Raw genomic sequence first — 21,126 nt, 5'->3', positions numbered from 1 at the left:
ATGTAGTTTAAGGAAACCATAACAATCATGAACAGGCGGTCCTCAAGGTACCAGTGCAATTCAGCCCAAAATTTCCATTGCTAAGCAAAGCAACAGTTAAGTGAGTTGTGACCTTGCAACCTTTTTGACATGGTTGTTAAGAGAACCACTGCAGTTGTTAAGTGAATCATTTTTGCACATTAAGTGACTCTGGCTTCCCAGGTTCACTTTGCTTGTCAGAAACTCCTTAGAGCAGGGGTCTCCAGCTTTGGAACTTTAAGACTGGTGGACTTCAACTCAGCTGAGGAATTCTGGGTGTTGAAGTCCATAAGTCTTAAAGTTGCCAAGGTTGGAGACCCCTGCCTTAGAATTACAAAGGACGACCCCAGGACCCCGAGACACTGTAACCATTGTAAATACATGCTGGCTGCCAAGCTCCCGACATTTGATCATGTAACTGTAGGGATGCTGCATCGATAATAAGCGTGAAAACCGTTAAGTACCGTTAACTTTAGCCATTTAAAGAATGATTGTAATTGAGGACTAATCCAGGGTATTTTTTGCAATGTGGAAAGAAACCAATGAAACCATCTGTGAGAATCTACAGTCCAGATAGGAAGATAATTTACTGTTGGACAGAGACTTTGGTCAAGACATTTTTTAAGGCTATAATGAAACAAACTCTAGGAAGGTAAAACTTATACTCGTTATTTTTGGACCTATTTCCTCTGGTCATGGAAAAGAGCTCTCACTATCTTTTCTGCAGTTTTATATACTTAAGACTATCATGACTACCATACTTTCTTTATTCCAAAACTCCCAAGTTCCTCATAGGATACAGCCTCAAGTCCCTGCACCTTTTACATTAAAAGGTAAAGGTTCCCCTCGCACATATGTGCTAGTCGTTCCTGACTCCAGGGGGTGGTGCTCATCTCTGTTTCAAAGCTGAAGAGCCAGCGCTGTCTGAAGCTGTTTCCATGGTCATATGGCCGGCATGACTGAACGCCGAAGGCGCATGGAACTGTTACCTTCCCACCAAAGGTGGTCCCTATTTTTCCACTTGCATTTTTATGTGCTTTTGAACTGCTAGGTTGGCAGAAGCTGGGACAAGTAACGGGAGCTCACTCCGTTACGCGGCGCTAGGGAGTCGAACCGCCAAACTACTGACTTTTCTGATCGACAAGCTTAGCGTCTTAGCCACTGAGCCACCGCGTCCCTTACCATTTACATTACCTTCCTTTAAATCCTCTCTAATTTCCATCTTAATACTGTACTGTTTTAATTCAAAACCTTTAAAAGCATTGTGTTGAATATTCACAAAATCAAACATAGCACGCCTATACAGTATTTGCTTCCCATAAAATCTTCATACAACTCAATTTGTTTTGTTTTTGTTAAATTGTGGGTGCAATGCTATTAGCATTTTATATATATACCATGGGCATTTTATTTATTGCCTGTGATGATTATGAACCATGTAGTGGCGGAAGGAAGGAAGGAAGGAAGGAAGGAAGGAAGGAAGGAAGGAAGGAAGGAAGGCAGGAAGGAAGGAAGGAATCTAGCCAATCATTTTCTCAAAGCTACATAGAAGGTTGTGATCTGAATTGAGATTCCATAATGAAGCCCAACACGTATCATCCAAGTAGAAGACAACAAGCTATCCAGACACCAGGGTGACCCCAAACATGACTTTTTAAAAAGTTTATTTTATTAAAAACCAATTACAGGCAGTCCTCACTTTATGATCAGTCATTCTATGACAGTTCAAAGTTACGATGGTGAGAGAATGGGTGCTTTATGGCTTGTAAAGAACCTCCCTCCCAGCTGTCATAAATAGTTGCTCCACCCTTCCTCCATCACGTGATTGCATATCAGGGCAGTCCGCTTTAAGTTCCATAATGACACGACTGTGCTTCGCAATGTTTCTTTCCAGTTTCCAACAAAAACACCTATTCAAATGAATGATTTCACTTAATGACCATGGTGTCCACTTAACAACTCAGGCATTTTTTAAATGTCCACCACGGAAAAAAAAAAACAGAAAATTACTTCTAGTCAATGGGTGCCCCAACTTATGACTGCAATGATTTACAACCATAATTCTGCGCCCAATCAGGGTCATAAATCCAAGATTCGCTGTATATATGAAAGCTAGACGGTCCAAAACAAAGCATCAGTCTATAGCCGTGATGGCAAACCTATGGTATGCGTGCCACAGGTGGCACGCAGCACACTCTCTGTGGGCACATGAGCCATCGCCCCAGTTCAGGTCCACCACACATGCGCACTGGCCTTCCACTGACCAGTTAGTTGTTGGGTCTCTGCTGCGCATGCATTGCCTTTTGGGGGTTCGGGCGTGCATTGCATTTGGGGCACTCGGCCCAGAAAAGATTAGCCATCACTTGTCTATAGCATCAATGGTTTTTTTGTGTGTGTGTGTGCCTAAACACGCCAATCACAACAGGTTGTTGTCTTTTCAGCAAACAACTCTACCAGAGTAAGCATTTTTTGCTCTCAGCCAAAAAGGATTGTCTATTCACACATCGCACTGCACTGATGTCTAGTGCCAAAGTCTAGGTCAGTTGACCAAATTTCCCAATTCACTTGAAAAGTGTTTCTTTCTTTTTGCAAAACATACAACAGCATATTAGTAGACAGACAGGAACAAAACTGCAAAATTAAAGGGTATCGTCTCATTTTAGTGCGGCATTTACCTGCTTGTTTTAAACAAAGGTGTCGCGATGCAAGACCTTGGACAGCGGAAAGCCATCACTCCCAAGGGCAACAATTGGCCAATCACTCCTGGCAAAAGATTTTTACCTGCAAGATCAAGACTTTGCCAAAGCGACTCATCAAGCCTTAAAAGAAGAAGAAGAAAAAGGGGGGCGGAGGAAATTAATTTAACAGCAATTGGAGCAAAATTTTAGCATAATTGAGGTTGTCCTGAGCATATTATTACACAATACTCATAAAAAAATCATAAAAATCAGCCACGATTAACTTAATCACCTTGCTTACCAATGCAAGCTCTGGTCGCAGTTGTGGTTGTAAGTTGACATACTGTGCCTATATATGTTTATACATACTGTATATGGGAAACAATGGTGTCAAGAAGTATTGATACTATGAAAAATGAATAAATATTATGTGCGTTGGGCAAAATCTGCCCAGAACTTCATTTAATTTTCATCTATTCCAAAATAGACGCTGCAACTTTGAGCTCCTGGTGTCACAGTGGAGTTTGTTTCCACTATAATTTTGCACCAGTGAGGTTAAAACCAATTTTGTTGTATTTATTTTGTACAATGATAATAAAGATGATACTATTAAAAACAAAGAGCCAAAGTGATAAATCTGTTCAGATCTTAGATGGAAAATATTACAACAATTCTGCAGCATGCAGTTAAAATTCCATCCCAATATCGGGCTATTATTTTGGAATGTTTGTTGCCTCACATATGACAAGTGAAACTCCTAAGTCACTTAAATCCTACTGAAATTAATAAATCATATCAATGCTATAGGGACGCAATGGCTCAGTGACGAAGACGCTGAGCTTGTTGATCAGAAAAGTCGGCAGTTTGGTGGTTCGAATCCCTAGTGCCGCGTAATGGAGTGAGCTTCCATTACTTGTCCCAGCTTCTGCCAATCTAGCAGTTTGAAAGCATGTAAAAATGCAAGTAGAAAAATAGGAACCACCTTTGGTGGGAAGGTTAACAGCGTTCCGTGCGCCTTTGGCGTTTAGTCATGCCGGCCACACTACCAAGGAGACATCTTCGGACAGTGCTAGCTTTTATATATTTATATATACACTTTTATTTAGAAATCGACAGCCACTTACGAAAGGCGATGCCATCTCCGGCAAACCTGGGAAACTTTCAGCAAATCGGTCAAGTTTAGACAGCAAAAGATTCCCAACAGCAATTCATCTGGCAAAGTATCCCAAGAAATACCTTTTGGGGATGAAAGGAAAGAATTATTATGAAGGTTTAACTGAGTGTTTTTCAAGCTTTATGCTTCAAGATGTGCGGACTTCCACATTCTGGAGTGGAATTCTGAAAAATGACGTCCATGTATGTTAAAGCTGCCAAGGCTGAGAATGCTTTAACTGGTTCATTGGCTGATAACCAAATTTTTCCGGCATCTTTTGCACTGGAAATGCAGCTGGACTTTTCCAACTCATGGAGAACACTGTATTTCCTCCTTTCAGCAAAGTATGTACTTGGCACATAATTGTGTGGGTCATTCTACTACTAAAAACGATGGATAAGAAATTTGAACCACCATTAATGATGCTCATTTCCATCTTAACAGATTCTACAAAACAATAATAAGAAGCCCACTAGTTTGGACAGGATGAGATATAGGAGGAGTGAAAAAGGAATAATTTATTCACAATTAGGGAGATACACCTGGTGGGACACAGAAGAAAGGGTCTTCTCCGTGGTGGCTCCCTCTCTCTGGAACATCATTCCCGCAGAGATTAGAATGGCCCCCACTCTTAACACTCTTCCGGAAGGCGCTGAAGACCTGGTTCTGCCAGTGGGCCTGAGGATCCCAGAGCGGGATGGAGCCCATTAAATGGCTCATATAATGTGTTGTCACCGGGGCGGGGGGGCTATTTTATTTTATTATATATGATTTTCTCTTTTATTAGTTTTACTGTTTTTATATGATGTTTTTATATTCTTGTAAGCCACCTTGAGTCGCCATGTGTGAATAGGAGGCAATATAAATCTGGTAAATAAATAAACTACAGGCGGGATAAATGTCTTGTGCCTAACATGTTTTATTTTACACTGGGAAAACCCGTTTCAATTTTCTTGGGCTGCTTAATCTTGTTTGCTCTTATTTTGCATCTTGTGATACTGCAGTAATTTATCCTTAAGTGGCATATGTTTTAACATTTTATGAATGTTGTTCACTTAATGGTCAGGTTTTCTAAAATCTATTTTAGAGTGTCTATAAACATTGTTCATAAAACAAATTGAAGCACTGACCTCAAGTCATTAATTCTGGATCTTATATCAACAACAAAAATCCAAGATAACACACACACAACAGAATCAAAAATATTTTTAAAAAAAGTTCCATGTAACTCACTTCAAGGTAAATACAGTGGGACTGCAATCTTCCCTTCAGAAAATGGGACAGTTGAATGTTAGCCAGGGTATTAAACTACTAAATTAACTTGCCTTTTTAAATATTCCCAACTTAAAAATGTATTTGTATGCAAATGGTAACTAATATAAATCTAATTTTGAAGAAGTGTAGTCAGCCAGTTTAAGAAATACACTCCTCGTACCCTGCACTCAGTTAGTGTGCTGAATGAATTCAGCCACTCTGATTTGCAAATTATGGTTTATAGCAAGTCTGTTGTGTTACTTTAGGCAACTGTTTCTTGACAACAAAGCAAGATTAAGGAAAACTAATTATAATAGCTGAATCCAACAAATCAGCCTGCTTTTATAATTAAAAAAACTGCTATCAATTTAAACTTTATCATCACCCTAACGTAGAATTTTAAATACCATATTTTTCAGAGTATAAGATGTAGGAATGAGAGGTAAGGCTTACGTACAGGCATGCGTAGAAACTACCATGACCTCAGTGGCTGGTTATCTTGGAAGCCTACAAGCTCACATAATTAGCAGAACCAGATGCTGGAATAAGGGAAAGGTGATGCACATAGTCTGTTATCTTTAGCTCATTAATTCACCAGAGCAAAGGCATGAGGTAACCTTGGCCTGAATAGTATTCTTGATTCACTAGGGAAGATTTGGGGGAGTGAACCTGTTATAGCAATGTGTTGTTGCTCTGTGCTTTGCTTGTAAAAACTTTATAAAAGCCAAATAAACTCTGCGAAAGGCAGACAGATATTTTGGACACAAACTGCGTGATGGATTTCTGAAACCTACATCTGGTGCCGAAACCCGGGAACACCCTTCGGGGGAGCAACAGCCAACATACTTACCTCCCGTCTGGAACAGACCCCACGGCATGCCAATCGTCCTACGGGACCCCTCAGAGGTAAGTATGGGTTGCAATCTGTCTCACCAGCAGCAAATTGTACAAGAATTTAGATTCTTGATACAGGAGTCAGGTGTTACAACACCTGAGGCATTCATAAGGAAGCTGGCTGGAGGGATAGGGAAACAATGTCCTTGGAAGATAGGACATCCATGGTCTCAGTGCCGTCAAGTAGTAGAAAAATTTGGCTCTAAAGTTTTGGCAGGACATCAATTGACCACCGAGCCTTCACCTGATTATGATCAAGTAAAAATTATTCCCCTAAAATCATCTTCAATTGGACTTCCAGCTCCTCACAGAGAGGCTAATTCATCTGCTTCTCCACAGTCAGAGGAACAATTAGAAAAAGAGGAGGGGAAGAAAGAAGATATGTTTTCTGTCTGTCCGCCTAAATTGATTCCACAAGATCATGAAGTAATTGGTTTAAAGGATTGTTTTTCTTCTATTCTTTGCCCTGCTTTGCAAGAAAAGTTTGACTTTACTGCCGGTCAGGAAAAGTCCATTTTCTGTGTGTCTGCTTCCCTCCCCACACCTCCCCTTCTTCAAGAAGAATCTGTGAATGGATTGCAGGATGGTTTAAAACAACAAATAGATAATTCTGAGGCTCAGATGAAGTTTTTGGTGAAATTAGCAAAGGAAAACGCCACTTTTGAATGCCGGAGGGCAATCATTGGCTTTGGGAATGATCCTGAGTTGGCAGAAATGATTAAAGCATGTCAAGATATAGGAACAGCCTCTCATCAGGCTAATTTATTGGCAGCCGCTTTCTCGCAAGGCAGCAAACCTCAAGGAAAATGTTATAAAAGGGATTGTCGAAAGTTAAGGGGGGGAATGCCTGCAACGAGTCCCTTTTTGGGAGAGGGGCGGTCTAAAAATCTAAGAAATAATAATAATAATAATAATAACTTCCCCCAGCCCTTTCCACCAAGGGCTGAAGCTAAAAGCAAAATGTCCAAAATTATTTCGTTGGTTGATTTATACATTTACTTAGTTCTTTTTGCTTCAAATTTATTCATTGACTTTGGTAAATCACTATATGGATGATATTTTAATTGGAGCCCCAAAGATACCACCTAATTGGCTTTCAGAAATACAAAATGATTTGACTGTTTATGGGTTGCAAATTTCCCCAGACAAAAGTACAACGATATGCTCCTTATCTGTATTTGGGTCATAAGATGTTGCATTCCTATTCTGTTCCGGCATTTCCTTGTTTGAAATTGCCTAACGTTATGTCACTAGTTAATTTACAACAGTTATTGGGTACTCTTAATTGTGTAAGGTCATATTTTTCTTTGCTGACACATTTATTGTTTGAATTACTGACCAAAGGAAAACAACCTGGAGATGTTATCATGATTTCCTCAGCTGCATTTGCCGCAGTTGAGGAGATTAATGATCTTTTGAGCATTTAATTTGTGGAGCATCCCTCAGAAATTGTCAGCTAACTCTTTTGATGTTTTTTAAGACAGAAGATTCCGTTTCAAAATGTTTTACCCTTTATCCAGGCCGTTGCTGATTTAATAACCTTGGGTTTGTCATAGAAATTAAACTGACTTAATTAATATTATTTTTCCTATTCCAAAATTTGATTTTCAATTTTATTTTCAGCATAATTTATCTCTTCAGTGTGCTTTAACTGACTATGTGGGTCGTATTGTCTATCATTTGCCTAAAGATCTTTGGCTTGCATGTTTACTCATCTATTGCTTTCTTTCTCTGCTTTCGCATCACTGTTTTTCAAGTGGAGGGTGAACGAGAGGAGCAATTGCTTATAAGGACTCTCATGAAAGTTTCCTACCCTGCAATGCAGTTTTTCCTGCAACATTTTCTTAAAATTGTTTGTTGCTTTTTACATCTTTTCTCAACAAGCTTTTTAACTATATTTCTGACTTTCATTATGTGTGTCAATTTATTTTGAATTTTCTAGGTATTTACATCATATCCAGGATGGATTCTAACCTTATGGCTTTGTTTTTAACTTTGCAGCAACTATTTTCACATACGCAGTCATTTGTTTTTTCTAGGACCTTTTTCTTAAAGCAACAGGTATGCAACTCAGATGCAGCTGTTCATGTTTTAACTACGTTTTTTTTCAGATTTATTTTTTTGATTACTTTTTTTCATCAAAATGCCAGAGGGCTGGCACAATCTTGCCCTATTCCAATTGACCAGGCCAAGCAGATTGTTTCATCTTGCCCCCAGTGTTCTGCAGCATCCCCCTGTGGGGACACAGGTGTTAATCCCCGTGGTTTAGCCTCTAATAAATTATGGCAAATGTATGTCACTTATGTTCCCTCTCTGGCTCCCTAGAAGTAAATTCATTTATTTATTTATTTTAATTTTTGGCCACGTTTCAATGAGGAGAAACAACTAATCATGTTATATTTCATTTTTTTTTCAGCCTTTACTGTTTTGGGTAAACCCTTTTCTTAAAAAACTGATTATGGCCTATTTTTCATTGGCTTTTTGCAATTTTGTACAAATTGAAACATTTTTCTAATTCATGTTTTTTTTTTTACAATTCCACAGGTCAAGCTATTGTGGAATGTGTTAATTGGTCCTTTAAGGACTGTCTTCTCAAACTAATAAAAAAGGAGGGATCTTGGGTACCTAACAATTTGGCGTACCCCAATTTGGCTAATTTGGCATAGGTAACATAATAGATTAAAAAAGTGTGTTTGCCTCCCCCGCAAGGGGGACGAGGATATGTTGTACTTGCTTCTACAGGTTTTTGTGGATTCCCGCACGTGGTGTTTGTCCAGCTAAGCTGGTACCAGTTCTCAAATCCAGTTCTAGAGATGACCAAGGTGACTTTACAGACAGCACAGTGGCCAATACGATCTTGCCAAAACAGCTGTCCAGTGACATGGGGAGATATGAAAACCTTGATCACCAAAGCGCAAGCAGTGCTGAAACAATGACACGTGGAACAAATCCCCGAGAACTAATGCGCTGCCATTTTTGCCAAGTCCTTAGTCATCATTTGTTTATGTTTACTTGTTCATTGCTTCTCTTTAGCGATAGCTGCTGTCATCTCACCCAAAAACTCACTTGAACAATGACTGAAGTAAAAATCTATGGGTGCAGCTAGCTAACATCACACACATGGATGTCTTCTGCTTATCCGAATTGTAGTACATGGAACATTTATTTTCTACATGCTTGGATCCTGTTTGAATCCTGTCTGCAGTAATTCAACACTTCATTGGTTTGAACTATAAGACTATATCTAGTTAGGAATTGATTGCCTATGAACTGCCCCCGATGCAATTGCTTTGTATATTCTATAGTAGCAGTTCCTGAAAATGTAACATGTGCTAAAGTAGTGAACTGTATATCTTCAAGTAAAAAGCTTTACTGTCTTCATATTAGTTCACCTACTTTAAATTGTATAACTTTTGAGGAAGTTTCCTTTCATTTTGCTTATGTTTGGCTTCTGCAAGGATGGTTTTTTACATGTGATCACGAAACTTTTAATTACATTCCTGCTAATATTAGTGAAGCGCAATGTTGCTTTAGCTAGTTAATTCCTGTGTTGCTTTCCAAACAGCAACTTCAGAAAACACTTGTGACTCTGAGACAGCTTTGCTTAATAAAGTAGAATATGTAGCATTGGCTATATTTATAGTGGGTGTGCCAGCGCTTGCTGCTCGTGCTCATCTTAATATTAACGCTGTTGCATGTAATTTGGTAAAAATAATTAATGCTATTTTTTTAGCTATTTCAGCAATTAATTATGAGCTACAAGCTTTGCATAAAGCTATTTTGCAAAATTGTGCTGCTATTGACTATTTGCTTCTTCGCCAGCATATGGGTTGTGAAAGTTTTGATGGGATGTGTTGTTTTAATCTTTCCGATGAATTCAGAATTATTCAGCATCAGCTCGATATTTTACATAAATTGGCCTCTGATTTGAAAATTGATACCCTAGGATCTTGGTGGGAAAGCTTTTGGGCGTGGTTACCCACAGGTCTGTTGGGAAATATCCTATGTTATTTAGTCATCATTTGTGCTATTTTAATTGGCGGGTGCTGTTTTGTTCAATGCCTTCCCTCCCTTTGCAAAACATATGTACAGCTTTTTGCCATGTCTTGTCAAACAAAATAAAAAAGAGCGAGATGTAGGAATGAGAGGTAAGGCTTACGTACAGGCATGCGTAGAAACTACCATGACCTCAGTGGCTGGTTATCTTGGAAGCCTACAAGCTCACATAATTAGCAGAACCAGATGCTGGAATAAGGGAAAGGTGATGCACATAGTCTGTTATCTTTAGCTCATTAATTCACCAGAGCAAAGGCATGAGGTAACCTTGGCCTGAATAGTATTCTTGATTCACTAGGGAAGATTTGGGGGAGTGAACCTGTTATAGCAATGTGTTGTTGCTCTGTGCTTTGCTTGTAAAAACTTTATAAAAGCCAAATAAACTCTGCGAAAGGCAGACAGATATTTTGGACACAAACTGCGTGATGGATTTCTGAAACCTACAATAAGATGCACCTTTTTTCCTCAAAAAAGAGGGTGAAAATCTGGGTGCGTCTTATACACTGAATACAGCATTCTTGGCCTCCCGAAACCTCATTCCCTTTGCAAAAATGATCATGCATAGCCTTTAAGAGGCTTCCAGAGTGCTCCTCGGGGCTGAGGAAGGCAACAATGAGCAGAAAATGGACCATTCCCTCTCCCGAGCACTCTATAAGCCTCCAAAAGGCTATGCATGCCCCTTTTATTTTGACAAAAAAGGGCCCATTTTCACAAAAAACGGCCTGTTTTGGGGAGATCTGCAGAGTGCAAAACCTTTTTTTAAATTTTTTAAATTGCCTCTCCAAAATCTTGGTGCGTCTTATACTCCAGTGTGTCTTATACTCTGAAAAATACAGTAGTTTTTTTTTGGGGGGGGGGAGATCTTACCTGCAACTGTCTCTTGAAGCAGTCTAGGCTGGCGGATAATCACAAATTTGGTTTCCCTCACTTTCTGCCGTTTCGTGGGTGGACTCACACACATCAACAGATCCTGGGGGGTGTTCTCACTGTCCAGTTTAAGAGCAGACACTCCCATGCCTGAGAGGAGATCCGAAGTCTTGTTGGGATGCCAGCTCCATGGGACACTTGTAGTGATGTTGCTCTCCAAATCTGGAATTTCCTGAAGATGTCTCCTGCAAGGATGCAAAGGCCCACAGCTACCATTTTACATGCAATCCATAATAGCTCTTCAGCCAACACAGGAACAGAGACTTAATAGCAATAGCACTTAAGTACTGCTTCAGTGCTTTACTGCTCTCTTTAAGAAGTTTAGAGTCAGCATATTGCCCTCAACAATCTGGATTCTTATTTTATCAAGGATGGAAGGCTGAGTCAACCTTGAGCCGCTCAGAATCAAACTCCGTGAGCCGGTGAGACCCGAACTGCCAACCCGCTGGCAGCCGGTGATCAGCAGAAGTAGCCTGCAGTACTGCACTCTAACCACTGTGCCACTGTGGCTCTTAATTGAAGTAATTCATATCTCAAGACCTAAAATGGAGACCTAACATCAAAAACGTCATCAAAAAAGCACAACAAAGAATGTTTTTTCTGCGCCAACTCAAACTGCCCAAGGAGCTGCTGATACAGTAATACAATAGTAGAGTTGGAAGGGACCTTGGAGGTCTTCTAGTCCAACCCCCTGCCCAGGCAGGAAACCCTATGCCGTTTCAGACAAATGGCTATCCAACATCTTCTTAAAGACTTCCAGTGTTGGGTTCTAGTGTCCAGTTCTACAGAGGAATTATTGAGACTGTCATCTGCACCTCTATAACAGTCTGGTTTGGTTCTGCAACCCAACAAGAGAGACAGAGACTTCGGAGGATAATTAGAACTGCAGAAAAAACAATTGCTACCAACCTGCCTTCCATTGAGGACTTGTACACTGCCCAAGTCAAAAAGAGGGCCATGAAAATATCTACAGACCTCTTGCATCTGGACATAAATTGTTTCAACTTCTACCCTCAAAACGACGCTATAGAGCACTGCACACCAAGACAATTAGGCACAAGAACAGTTTTTTTTCTGAACGCCATCACTGCTAAACAAATAATTCCCTCACCACTGTCAAACTATTCACTAAGGCTGCATTACTATTACTATTAGTCTTCTCTTTGCTCCCATCACCCATCTCCTCCCACCTATGACTGCATGACTGCAACTTTGTTGCTTGTATCCTTACAATTTATATTGATATTGTTTCCTGATTGCTTATTTGTACCCTATGACTATCATTAAATGTTGTACCTTATGATTCTTGATGAATGTATCTTGTCTTGTTATGTACACTGAGAGCTTATGCACCAAAGACAAATTCCGTGTGTGGCCAATCGCACTTGGCCAATAAAGAATTCTATTCTATTCTATTCTATTCTATTCTATTCTATTCTATACAGAATCATTATTATGATTATTATGATTATTAGAAGAGAGCTAAAAATTCCAGATATGTTTATTTTAGTCCTTACTTGACTGGGATGCCTTCATAAATTACTACATACATTACTACTAGTTCTTGATGTATTTGAACCTGGAATTAGAGTTAAATGTTGTTCTGGTCGTTAAGATCAGCTTATGAACACGCCCCTTTTTTTGTAGTTGTCATTAAGCAAACACCGTGGTCCTAACACAAACAGCATCATCATTAAGCAAACACTGAGGTCATCAAGTAAAGTCACTGTTTGCAAAAGGTGATTATTGCCAGAAAGAGAAAGTAAATGCCGGTTTTGGACAAAAAAAAAAGCTGTAAATTGCAGTCACGACCGTAGACAGTTGCAAACGTTGCTGAGCTCTCAAAATGTGATCACTTGGCCGGGGTGGGGGCAGCTGTTGGAACTTTGAATCTGGTCACATGTACCTCTTTTGGCGTATGCTGTGATTTCAAATTTATTTTTTACTCAACATGTTGTATGGAGCCAAACACTGTAACTTATAAAACAGATGTATTATTTAACAATATGAGTAAATCAAAATAATTGTGGCTTTTGAATAAACTGGGGCTTGATGTGTGATGAAAGAAAGAGTCATAGTGGCGGAGTGGTTAGAATGCAGTTTTGCAGGCTACTTCTACTGGCTGCCAGCAGTTTGGCAGTTCAAATTACATCGGGCTCAAGGTTGACTCAGCCTTCCATCCTTCCGAGGTGGGTAAAATGAGAACCCAGATTGTTGGGGCAATATGCTGACTCTGTAAACTGCTTAGAGAGGGCTGTAAAGCACTATGAAGCGGTATATAAGTCTATTGCTAGTGCTACTGCTATTAGGCCAAGGAGATTTCCTGCAACCAAAAAAATATCATTAAAATACATACTGAGTAAAATAGATAGATAGATAGATAGATAGATAGATAGATAGACAGACAGACAGACAGACAGACAGACAGACAGACAGACAATAAAAGATATACTGGATTGTGAGTCTGACAACTTGCTATAATTATCATCAAAAATTGTTTGGATGGATGAAGTCCTGCATGGAAGAATAAAACACCCTGTCTCAACAGAGGACTAGAGATCATCTTTGACTTATATCTATTCATTTAGTGATCATTCGAAGCTACAAGGGCACTTGTAGAAAAAAGACTTATTACTGTTTTTCACACACAACCATCTCAACATCTCCATGGTCATGTCACCAAACTTCAGACACTTGGCAACCTATTCATATTTATGACAGTTGCAGTGTCCTGAGGTCATGTTTTTGCAACCTTCTGCAAAAGCAAAGTCAATGGGAAAGCCAGATTCACTTAACAACCATATCACTAACTTAACAACTGCAGTGATTCACTTAACAGTGGCAGGAAAAGTCACAAAATGGGGCAAAATTCACTTAACAACTGTCTTGCTTAGCGACAGAAAATCATGGTTGTAAGTCCAAGACTACCTACGTAGAGGGCAGATCAGAGGATGGCAACTACAAATCCTCCTATCCTGTTTACAAGAAAATCAATGGACAGGTTGATGTAGTTGCACTCAGTGGAACTCTTGAAAATATCTAAATGACCTGTTGCATCATTGTACATTGTACATAGACGCAACAACCTTTGGACTAAGCTACTTTTGCATACAAATACAGCATTCCCAAATACAATTTAGCAACACCGTTGCAAAACTAGGAGACGATTTCCCATCAGGATGTATATTTTCTACTGAATTCAAAGACAAACAAGAGACCCACATTCAGTCCATTTGCACACCTGCACAGGTTTGTTCTGGCATTGTTTAATTCCATATGCTAGCGCACCTATCCACCTGTGCCAACTTTGCATATGGAGAATGCGACAGTACCAGTATCCTAACTTTCCTAACTTCTTTGCACTTATGATGCAAATATTTATTACGCCTATTCCTTGGGGCTTCCTAAGCAGTAATTAGACGTGCAGTTATAATCTGAAAAAAAATGCATGTCCGATTTGTGAATTGCAGCATTTTTAGCTGAAACACCAAACGACCCGCAACAAGGCGCGCAAGCCAATCATCCCGCCGCTCCTAATTTTGACTTCCCTTCTGCCTTCCCAGTTGCATCCATTTATCTTTTACCTGTGCATGATGCTCAAAAGGGTGATGCATGAAGAACGGGGATCTCCGATCCTTCGGGCTTTTGCTTTCCCGCGCCTAGCCTCGCTCAGCTTTGTTGATCTAGTCAAATTTCCCGCAGCTCCGGAAACCCAGCAAAAAAAAAAAAAAGAACCTCGCGCGCTCGATCCGCCCGGGCTAACGTTCTCCTAGACCTCGCGGTGGTTCTCGGGAGTTGTAGTTCTTTGTAGTGGAAACCGTTCTCATCTACAGTCCAGTACTAGGGCGACACTTCCTTTAGATTATTGGAAGACATGTCGATTATATTATTCATAATGAAATATTATTAAGAGCAATTGTTTCCTTCTGTTCGTTTCCAGTTCCAGGAAAGTGCGATTTGGGAGAAATGTATTTGTAATAAATGCGTAACTTCCATAAAATACAGCGTCTATAAAACATCTATGAATTGCAAATAAAAGTCAACAATTAGTCCTGCGTTTTATGTAAAGCACTTAAGGCCAATTTAAACTTGTAAGATGTTGCCAAAGTTGAAAAATAACTGTTTCAATGAAACCTCAACAGTGCAATGTTACACTTGTCAATTGAATCATACATTCATTTTATATTAATTTCATATTATAATTTTATTTTATTATTATTTTATTATTTTATTTTATTATTGTTTTGTTTTATTTTATTATTGTTTTATTATTATTTTATTTATAATCTTATTTTCCAAGGCACCTGAAGGCCAGACAAGGAATAATGGATGGAAACTGACTAAGGAGAGATTCAACCTAGAAATGAGGAGGAACTTTCTGACAGTGAGAACACTCGACCAATGGAACAGGAGTTCCCTTCGGAAGTTGTGGGGGCTTCATCACTTGAGACTTTCAAGAAGAGACTGGACTGCCATCTGTCAAAAATGGGGTAGGGTCTCCTGTTTGTGGAGGGGCGGGTTTGGACTAGATAACCTACAAGGTCCCTTCCAACTCTGTTAATCTGTAATAAACCAGGCCAATCCCACGTGGGTCTAGGATTGCAACCTTCATAGCAATAGCAGTTAGACTTATATACCGCTTTACAGTGCATAGATCTGAGATTAGTAATTTCAAAAAGAGTTGATCAGTGATGGAATCACAATGAACGTTCTCTGATGGGTTAATCAGTGTTGAGACCCTTAGCCACCCCATTGTCTCCCACTGCAACCCGTCCCTAACTTATTTAACTATCTTCCATAGGCTAGCCCAGGGTTCTCCAAAGTTGGCCACTTTAAAACTTGTGGCTATGCTGGCTGGGGAATTCTGGGAGTTGAAGTTCACACGTGGCCAACTTTGGAGAACCCTGGGCTAGGTAAACAAAGGCAGCTTGGCTTTCGCAATGCCTCTTGGGTAGTGTAGTCCACCCGTAAAGTGACGGGTGGGAGGGAGCGACAAACCCTGCTCCTGCGCAAGCGCGTGGCGTGGCAGAACGCGATGTCTCCTGGGTATTGTAGTTCATCACAACCCCTCTGCGAAGGAAGCGACGTCAGGAGTTGTGGTAGGTTTCGGCAACGTGGATGTTTTCCCAGGCTTCCTCGCGCGCCTGAGGAGAGAGAATGGAGCCGGAAATGTCAGAGGCGTCTGCGGTTCAGCTGGTGGCCGGCTCGGTTCCTTCCTGCGGAGAGCCGGACTTCCTCCGCCTGAGGAGTAGGCAGCCAGGAGTCCCCGGGAGCAGCCTCGGGAAGGAGTCTCTCTGAACGGGAGGCCCGAAGTCCTTGGCTCGGCGCCCAGCAGTGACCGGAGAGGAGCGGGGACCGCCAGAGGATGCGACCAGGGAGTGGCCAGCCCCGTCGCTGCCGGGTAAGTCCACAGGGAGCCCCGTCCTCCTGTCATGGGTTAGCTTTCTTCCATTTTGGCCCTCTCAGGCTGGCCTTTCCCGACTCGGCCCCCTATTGTGTATTGAACTACAGTTCCCATCACCCGCAGCCCACGTTGGACTACAGTTCCCATCATTCTTATCCTCCTGCCCTCTTAGCTTTCTTCCCTTCGGCCCTCTCAGACTGGCCTTTCCCGACTCGGCCCCCTATTGTGTATTGGACTACAGTTCCCATCATCCGCAGCCCCCATTGGACTACAGTTCCCATCATTCTTATCCTCCTGCCCTGTTAGCTTTCTTCCCTTTCGCCCTCTCAGGCTGGCCTTTCCTGACTCTGCCCCTTATGGTGTATTGGAAGTGCAGTTCCCATCACTCCTCAATGCGGGAGATTTGGGAAGAACCAGAGGGAGGCACCAAGTGGGGGAAGGACATTTTCTTTAAAGTAAGTAGATTAACCAGCATATCCAGGAGGCGACTATGGTAGAATTGGAGTGAAAACTTCCCAATTCTAAGGGATTTTTTTTAAAAAAAAATGCTTTAAAGTCTTTAAAACCAGACAGCCAGCTCTGGGTCTGTGGGATTTTCTGCTCCAATTTATTTATTTATTTTTGCTTGCTTACACTGATATAGAAGTGTGCTAAATAAAAGTAGGACATGAATGTGAATAATTATCATTGGATATGTATATATTCTGGTATTACCTGTTGCGAGCGCTACCCACGCATGTTGATAGAAACTTTTACTTCTGCCCTTAAGTGTTAGATGAATAGAAGTGCTAGACTTCATTACTGCAGCACTTTGTATTTTAGGTGAGGTGGTGAGAATCATGTATGTATGTATGTGTATGTATATGTATTCATACATGAAGAATATATCGAATAAAGGACAAAATATAGTGGTACCTTAATACACATTATTAATTGGTTCCAGGAGTGATGAGTACCAAACAATTTTTTTCCCACAAGGAATAATATAGTGAGTCACAAGGCAGCCGACACTGACAAATTTTAACTTGTGTGTTGAGTAACGAACAGACGAGTACTGGGACAAAATTTTCACATCAAAATGTGTTGAGTACCAAATCCAATGATTTCCAAGCAGTTGAATATACCAAGTTTGTTTGTTTGTTTGTTTATTGGATTTATATGCCACCCTTCTCCCAAAGGACTCAGGGCGGCATACAACATTTTTAAAAAACCACATATTACAAAAGTTAAAAAGGAAATTTGATAGAGTATCCAAAAACAAACCCAATTAATATTAACAATAACATTTTAAAAATTAGATTAAAATTAACAATTAAATCCATCATTTATTTTATTTTGTTCAGACCAGGCTGGCTTGCTGGAAAAGCCAACTTTTTAGGGCGTTTTGGAAGGACCAGAGGTCGGGGATTATGCGAAGTTCCGAGGGCAGCTCATTCCAGAGGGAAGGCGCTCCCACAGAGAAGGCTCTACCCCTGGGGGTCACTAGCTGACACTGTCTGGCCAATGGCACCCTGAGGAGGCCAACTCTGTGGGATCGCACTGGACGGTGGGTCTCGCAGGTACCCTGGGCCAAGGAGCAGTTTAAAGGTCATAATTAGTACCTTGAATCACACCCAGAAAACAACCGGCAAGCAGTGCAGGCCGCCTAAAAGGGGTGTAACATGGGAGCACCTAGGTATCCCCATGATAACCCGCGCGGCCGCATTCTGGACCAGCTGAAACCTCCGGGTGCTCTTCAAGGGCAGCCCCATTTAGAGAGCGTTGCAGTAGTCCAGGCAAGAAAGGACGAGGGCATGAGTGACTGTGCACAGAGCATCCCGATCCAGGAAGGGGAGCAACTGACGTACCAGGCAAACCTGGTAAAAGGCCCCCCTGGTCACGGCCGTCAGGTGTTCTTCTAAACTAAGCCGCGTATCCAGGAGGACTCCCAGATTGCGAGCCTTCTCTGAGGGGGCTAAAATTTCTCCCCCTATCATCAAAGATGGAACAAGATGCACAAATCGGGATGATGGAAACCACAGCCACTCGGTCTTGGAGGGATTGAGCTTGAGCCTGTTCCTCCCCATCCAGATCCGCACAGCCTCCAGGCATCGGGACATCACGACGCGGGCATCGTTTGGGTGGTTAGGGGTAGAGATGAAAAGTTGGGTATCATCAGCATATTGATGATACTCTACCCCAAAATCACAGATGATCTTGCCCAGCGGTTTCATATATATGTTGAACAGGAGGGGTGAGAGAACCGACCCTTTGGGCACCCCACAAGTGATGCGCCTCGGGGTCGATCCCTGCCCTCCAGTCAACACGAACTGCGACCGATCCAACAAGTAGGAGGAGAGCCACCGTAAAACGGTGCCCCCCACTCCCAACCCCCCAAGTCGTCGCAATAGGATACCATGGTTGATGGTATCAAAAGCCGCCGAGAGGTCTAATAGGACCAGGACAGAGGAGCAGCCCCTGTTCCGGGCCTGCCAGAGATCATCAACCAATGTGACCAATGCCGTCTCCGTGCTGTACCCAGGCCTGAAACCCGACTGAAACGGATCCAGGTAGACAGCTTCATCCAGGTACTGGGGAAGCTGACATGCTACCACACTCTCGACAACCTTTGCTACAAAGCGAAGGTTGGAGACCGGACGATAGTTGGCTAAAGAAGCTGGGTCCAGGGAAGGCTTCTTAAGGAGGGGCCTCACCACCGCCTCCTTCAAGGTGGTGGGAAAGAACCCCTCTCTCAATGAAGCGTTGGTAATCGCCTGAAGCCAGCCTCGTGTCACCTCCCGGGAAGCTGAAACTAACCAAGAGGGACACAGGTCCAGCACACAAGTGGCAGCACTGAGTCTCTCCATAATCCTGTCCATGCCCTCGGAGGTCACAGGGTCAAACTCATCCCAGATTGTCTCCACAAGATTCATCCCCGTCGACTCGCCCGAATCTACCCAGTCAGAGTCCAAGCCTGTCTGGATCTGAGCGATTTTATCCTGCAGATACTGAACAAATTCTTCAGCCCTACCCTGCAAGGGGTCTTCCCCAGTTCCTTGGTTAAGTAAGGAGCGGGTCACCCTAAACAGGGCAGCTGGGCAGTTGTCTGCAGACGCGATAAGAGCGGAAAAATGTTGCTGTTTTGCCGCTTTTATCGCCACTAAGTAGGATTTAATATGAATTGTTACTAGTGTTCGATCAGATTTGGATCGGCTGGCCCTCCAACCTCTCTCTAGGCGTCTTTTCCGGTGTTTCATCTCCCGGAGCTCCTCGGTAAACCAGGGAGCTACCCAGGATCGACACCAGGTCAGAGGCCGCAAAGGCACAACAAGGCCCCAGTGGCCGCCCTATCCCAGACTTCCACTTAGGCTTCGGTCGAGTTGTGAGCAAGGGATTCAGGAAAAGTCCCAAGCTCCATCAGGAACCTTTCAGGGTCCATCAGGCGCCTGGGGCGGAACCATCTAGTCGGTTCCGCCTCCCTGCGGTGAGGGGTAGCAGTATGGAAGTCAAGCCTGATGAGGAAATGATCAGACAATGACAAGGGTTGGATCGAAATACCAAGGTACCACTGTAAGGATAAGTGTGCCCGAATTAGAACGGTGATTGCTTCCTGTACAAAATTAAGAGTGCTGCTTTTAAAAAGTTCATTACAAAGCAGGGAAATTTCAGATCAGTTTCTGAAAGGCAAGCTTTCAAGTGCAAAGGGAAATGAACACGAAATGCATATTCTTTAAATTGCCAACTTGAAATTTACAGCCTAATTTTGACATGTTAATCTTGTTTTTCACAGAAATTGTAGGGTAGGCAAGTTTACAGATGTGATGTGAAGTGTTTGCTTAAGGTTTTATCTTTTGAAGGGGTAACGTTTGGGGTAAAGGTTTGTTGTCAGGTTTTAATCTTTCTTCTCATCTCTGTTTACGACAGCAATATGTTATAACAGCAATATGTACTACTTATCTGTGATGTTCACATTCTTCTCTTAGATTCTCTAAAGCAGCCACATGTTTCCCAATTCTTACTACACTGTTACTGTACTCCCATCAACCTCAGGCAGCAGGACCAATACCCATTTGTAGAAGAGGGACAGAGATTAATCAGGAACTGACATAGCATTTAGATCAGTGCTTTTGTTCTCTAGATATTAAGATACACTGACGTCCGATGGCATGGAGCAGAGTCCAATGTGGTAGACAAGTTAAATGGATTTTTTAAAAACCTTTTCAGCCAAATATTAATGAATTAAATGTTTATTGCAAGCCATATTCTATTCTATTTAAATCATTGTTTTTTGCTGTTTGTTACAGATATAATTCTCTTACGAACCATTACTTGCTGGTTGGAATCAGTGAACAATAATGAGTGGTGCAGCTTTGGGCATTGAGATAGTTGTCGTCTTCTTTTTGGCATTAATCATACTACATCGATATGGTGACTTCAAAAAGCAGCACAAACTTGTGATTGTTGCAACACTGTTAGCTTGGTATCTTTGTTTTCTCATAGTCTTTATACTGCCCTTAGATGTCACTACGGTAAGAATTTTCATATTTATTTTCTCCTTTTTAATAAAATTTGATTATAGGGTTTCCATAGAATTAGCAGATAAGGATTTTCTGTTATTTTATTGTAATAATTTATTTTCAAGAATTACATCAGATATCTAATATCTAATGCAAAATGTGCTTATTCGAAAATTTGAGCCTATTCGCTTTATTGTACATTTTCTTGAAATCAGCATAAAGTAAAGATACATTCTCTCATTGCGT

The 21,126-nt window shown here is 41.5% G+C and overlaps 2 protein-coding genes across 3 annotated transcripts in view; one reads left to right on the top strand and one right to left on the bottom strand.

Moving 5' to 3' along the window:
• Nucleotides 1-14,714, bottom strand: part of SKP2 (S-phase kinase associated protein 2) — a 29,112-nt gene extending 14,398 nt beyond the window's left edge. Inside the window, exons 1-4 of one of the 2 annotated variants that reach the window (XM_081944397.1) lie at nucleotides 14,565-14,714; nucleotides 10,921-11,165; nucleotides 3,821-3,932; nucleotides 2,694-2,837 (exon numbers count right to left, since the gene is read on the bottom strand). In XM_081944397.1, coding sequence (XP_081800523.1) covers nucleotides 2,694-2,837; nucleotides 3,821-3,932; nucleotides 10,921-11,165; nucleotides 14,565-14,572 — 509 coding nt within the window. In that variant the 5' untranslated portion in view covers nucleotides 14,573-14,714. The remainder of the gene's footprint in view (nucleotides 1-2,693; nucleotides 2,838-3,820; nucleotides 3,933-10,920; nucleotides 11,166-14,564) is intronic. The other variant, XM_081944398.1, reaches the window with a different exon arrangement.
• Nucleotides 14,715-16,090: 1,376 nt separating this feature from the next.
• Nucleotides 16,091-21,126, top strand: part of LMBRD2 (LMBR1 domain containing 2) — a 38,853-nt gene continuing 33,817 nt past the window's right edge. The window contains exons 1-2 of the mRNA XM_081943296.1: nucleotides 16,091-16,381; nucleotides 20,668-20,892. Coding sequence (XP_081799422.1) covers nucleotides 20,719-20,892 — 174 coding nt within the window. The 5' untranslated portion in view covers nucleotides 16,091-16,381; nucleotides 20,668-20,718. The remainder of the gene's footprint in view (nucleotides 16,382-20,667; nucleotides 20,893-21,126) is intronic.

This window comes from Natrix helvetica, assembly GCF_964273705.1.
Source record: "Natrix helvetica genome assembly, chromosome: 2".
Taxonomy (NCBI): Eukaryota; Metazoa; Chordata; class Lepidosauria; order Squamata; family Natricidae; genus Natrix; species Natrix helvetica.
Note: the sequence above shows the minus strand (reverse complement) of the source record. Positions and strands in the feature narration are given on the sequence as shown.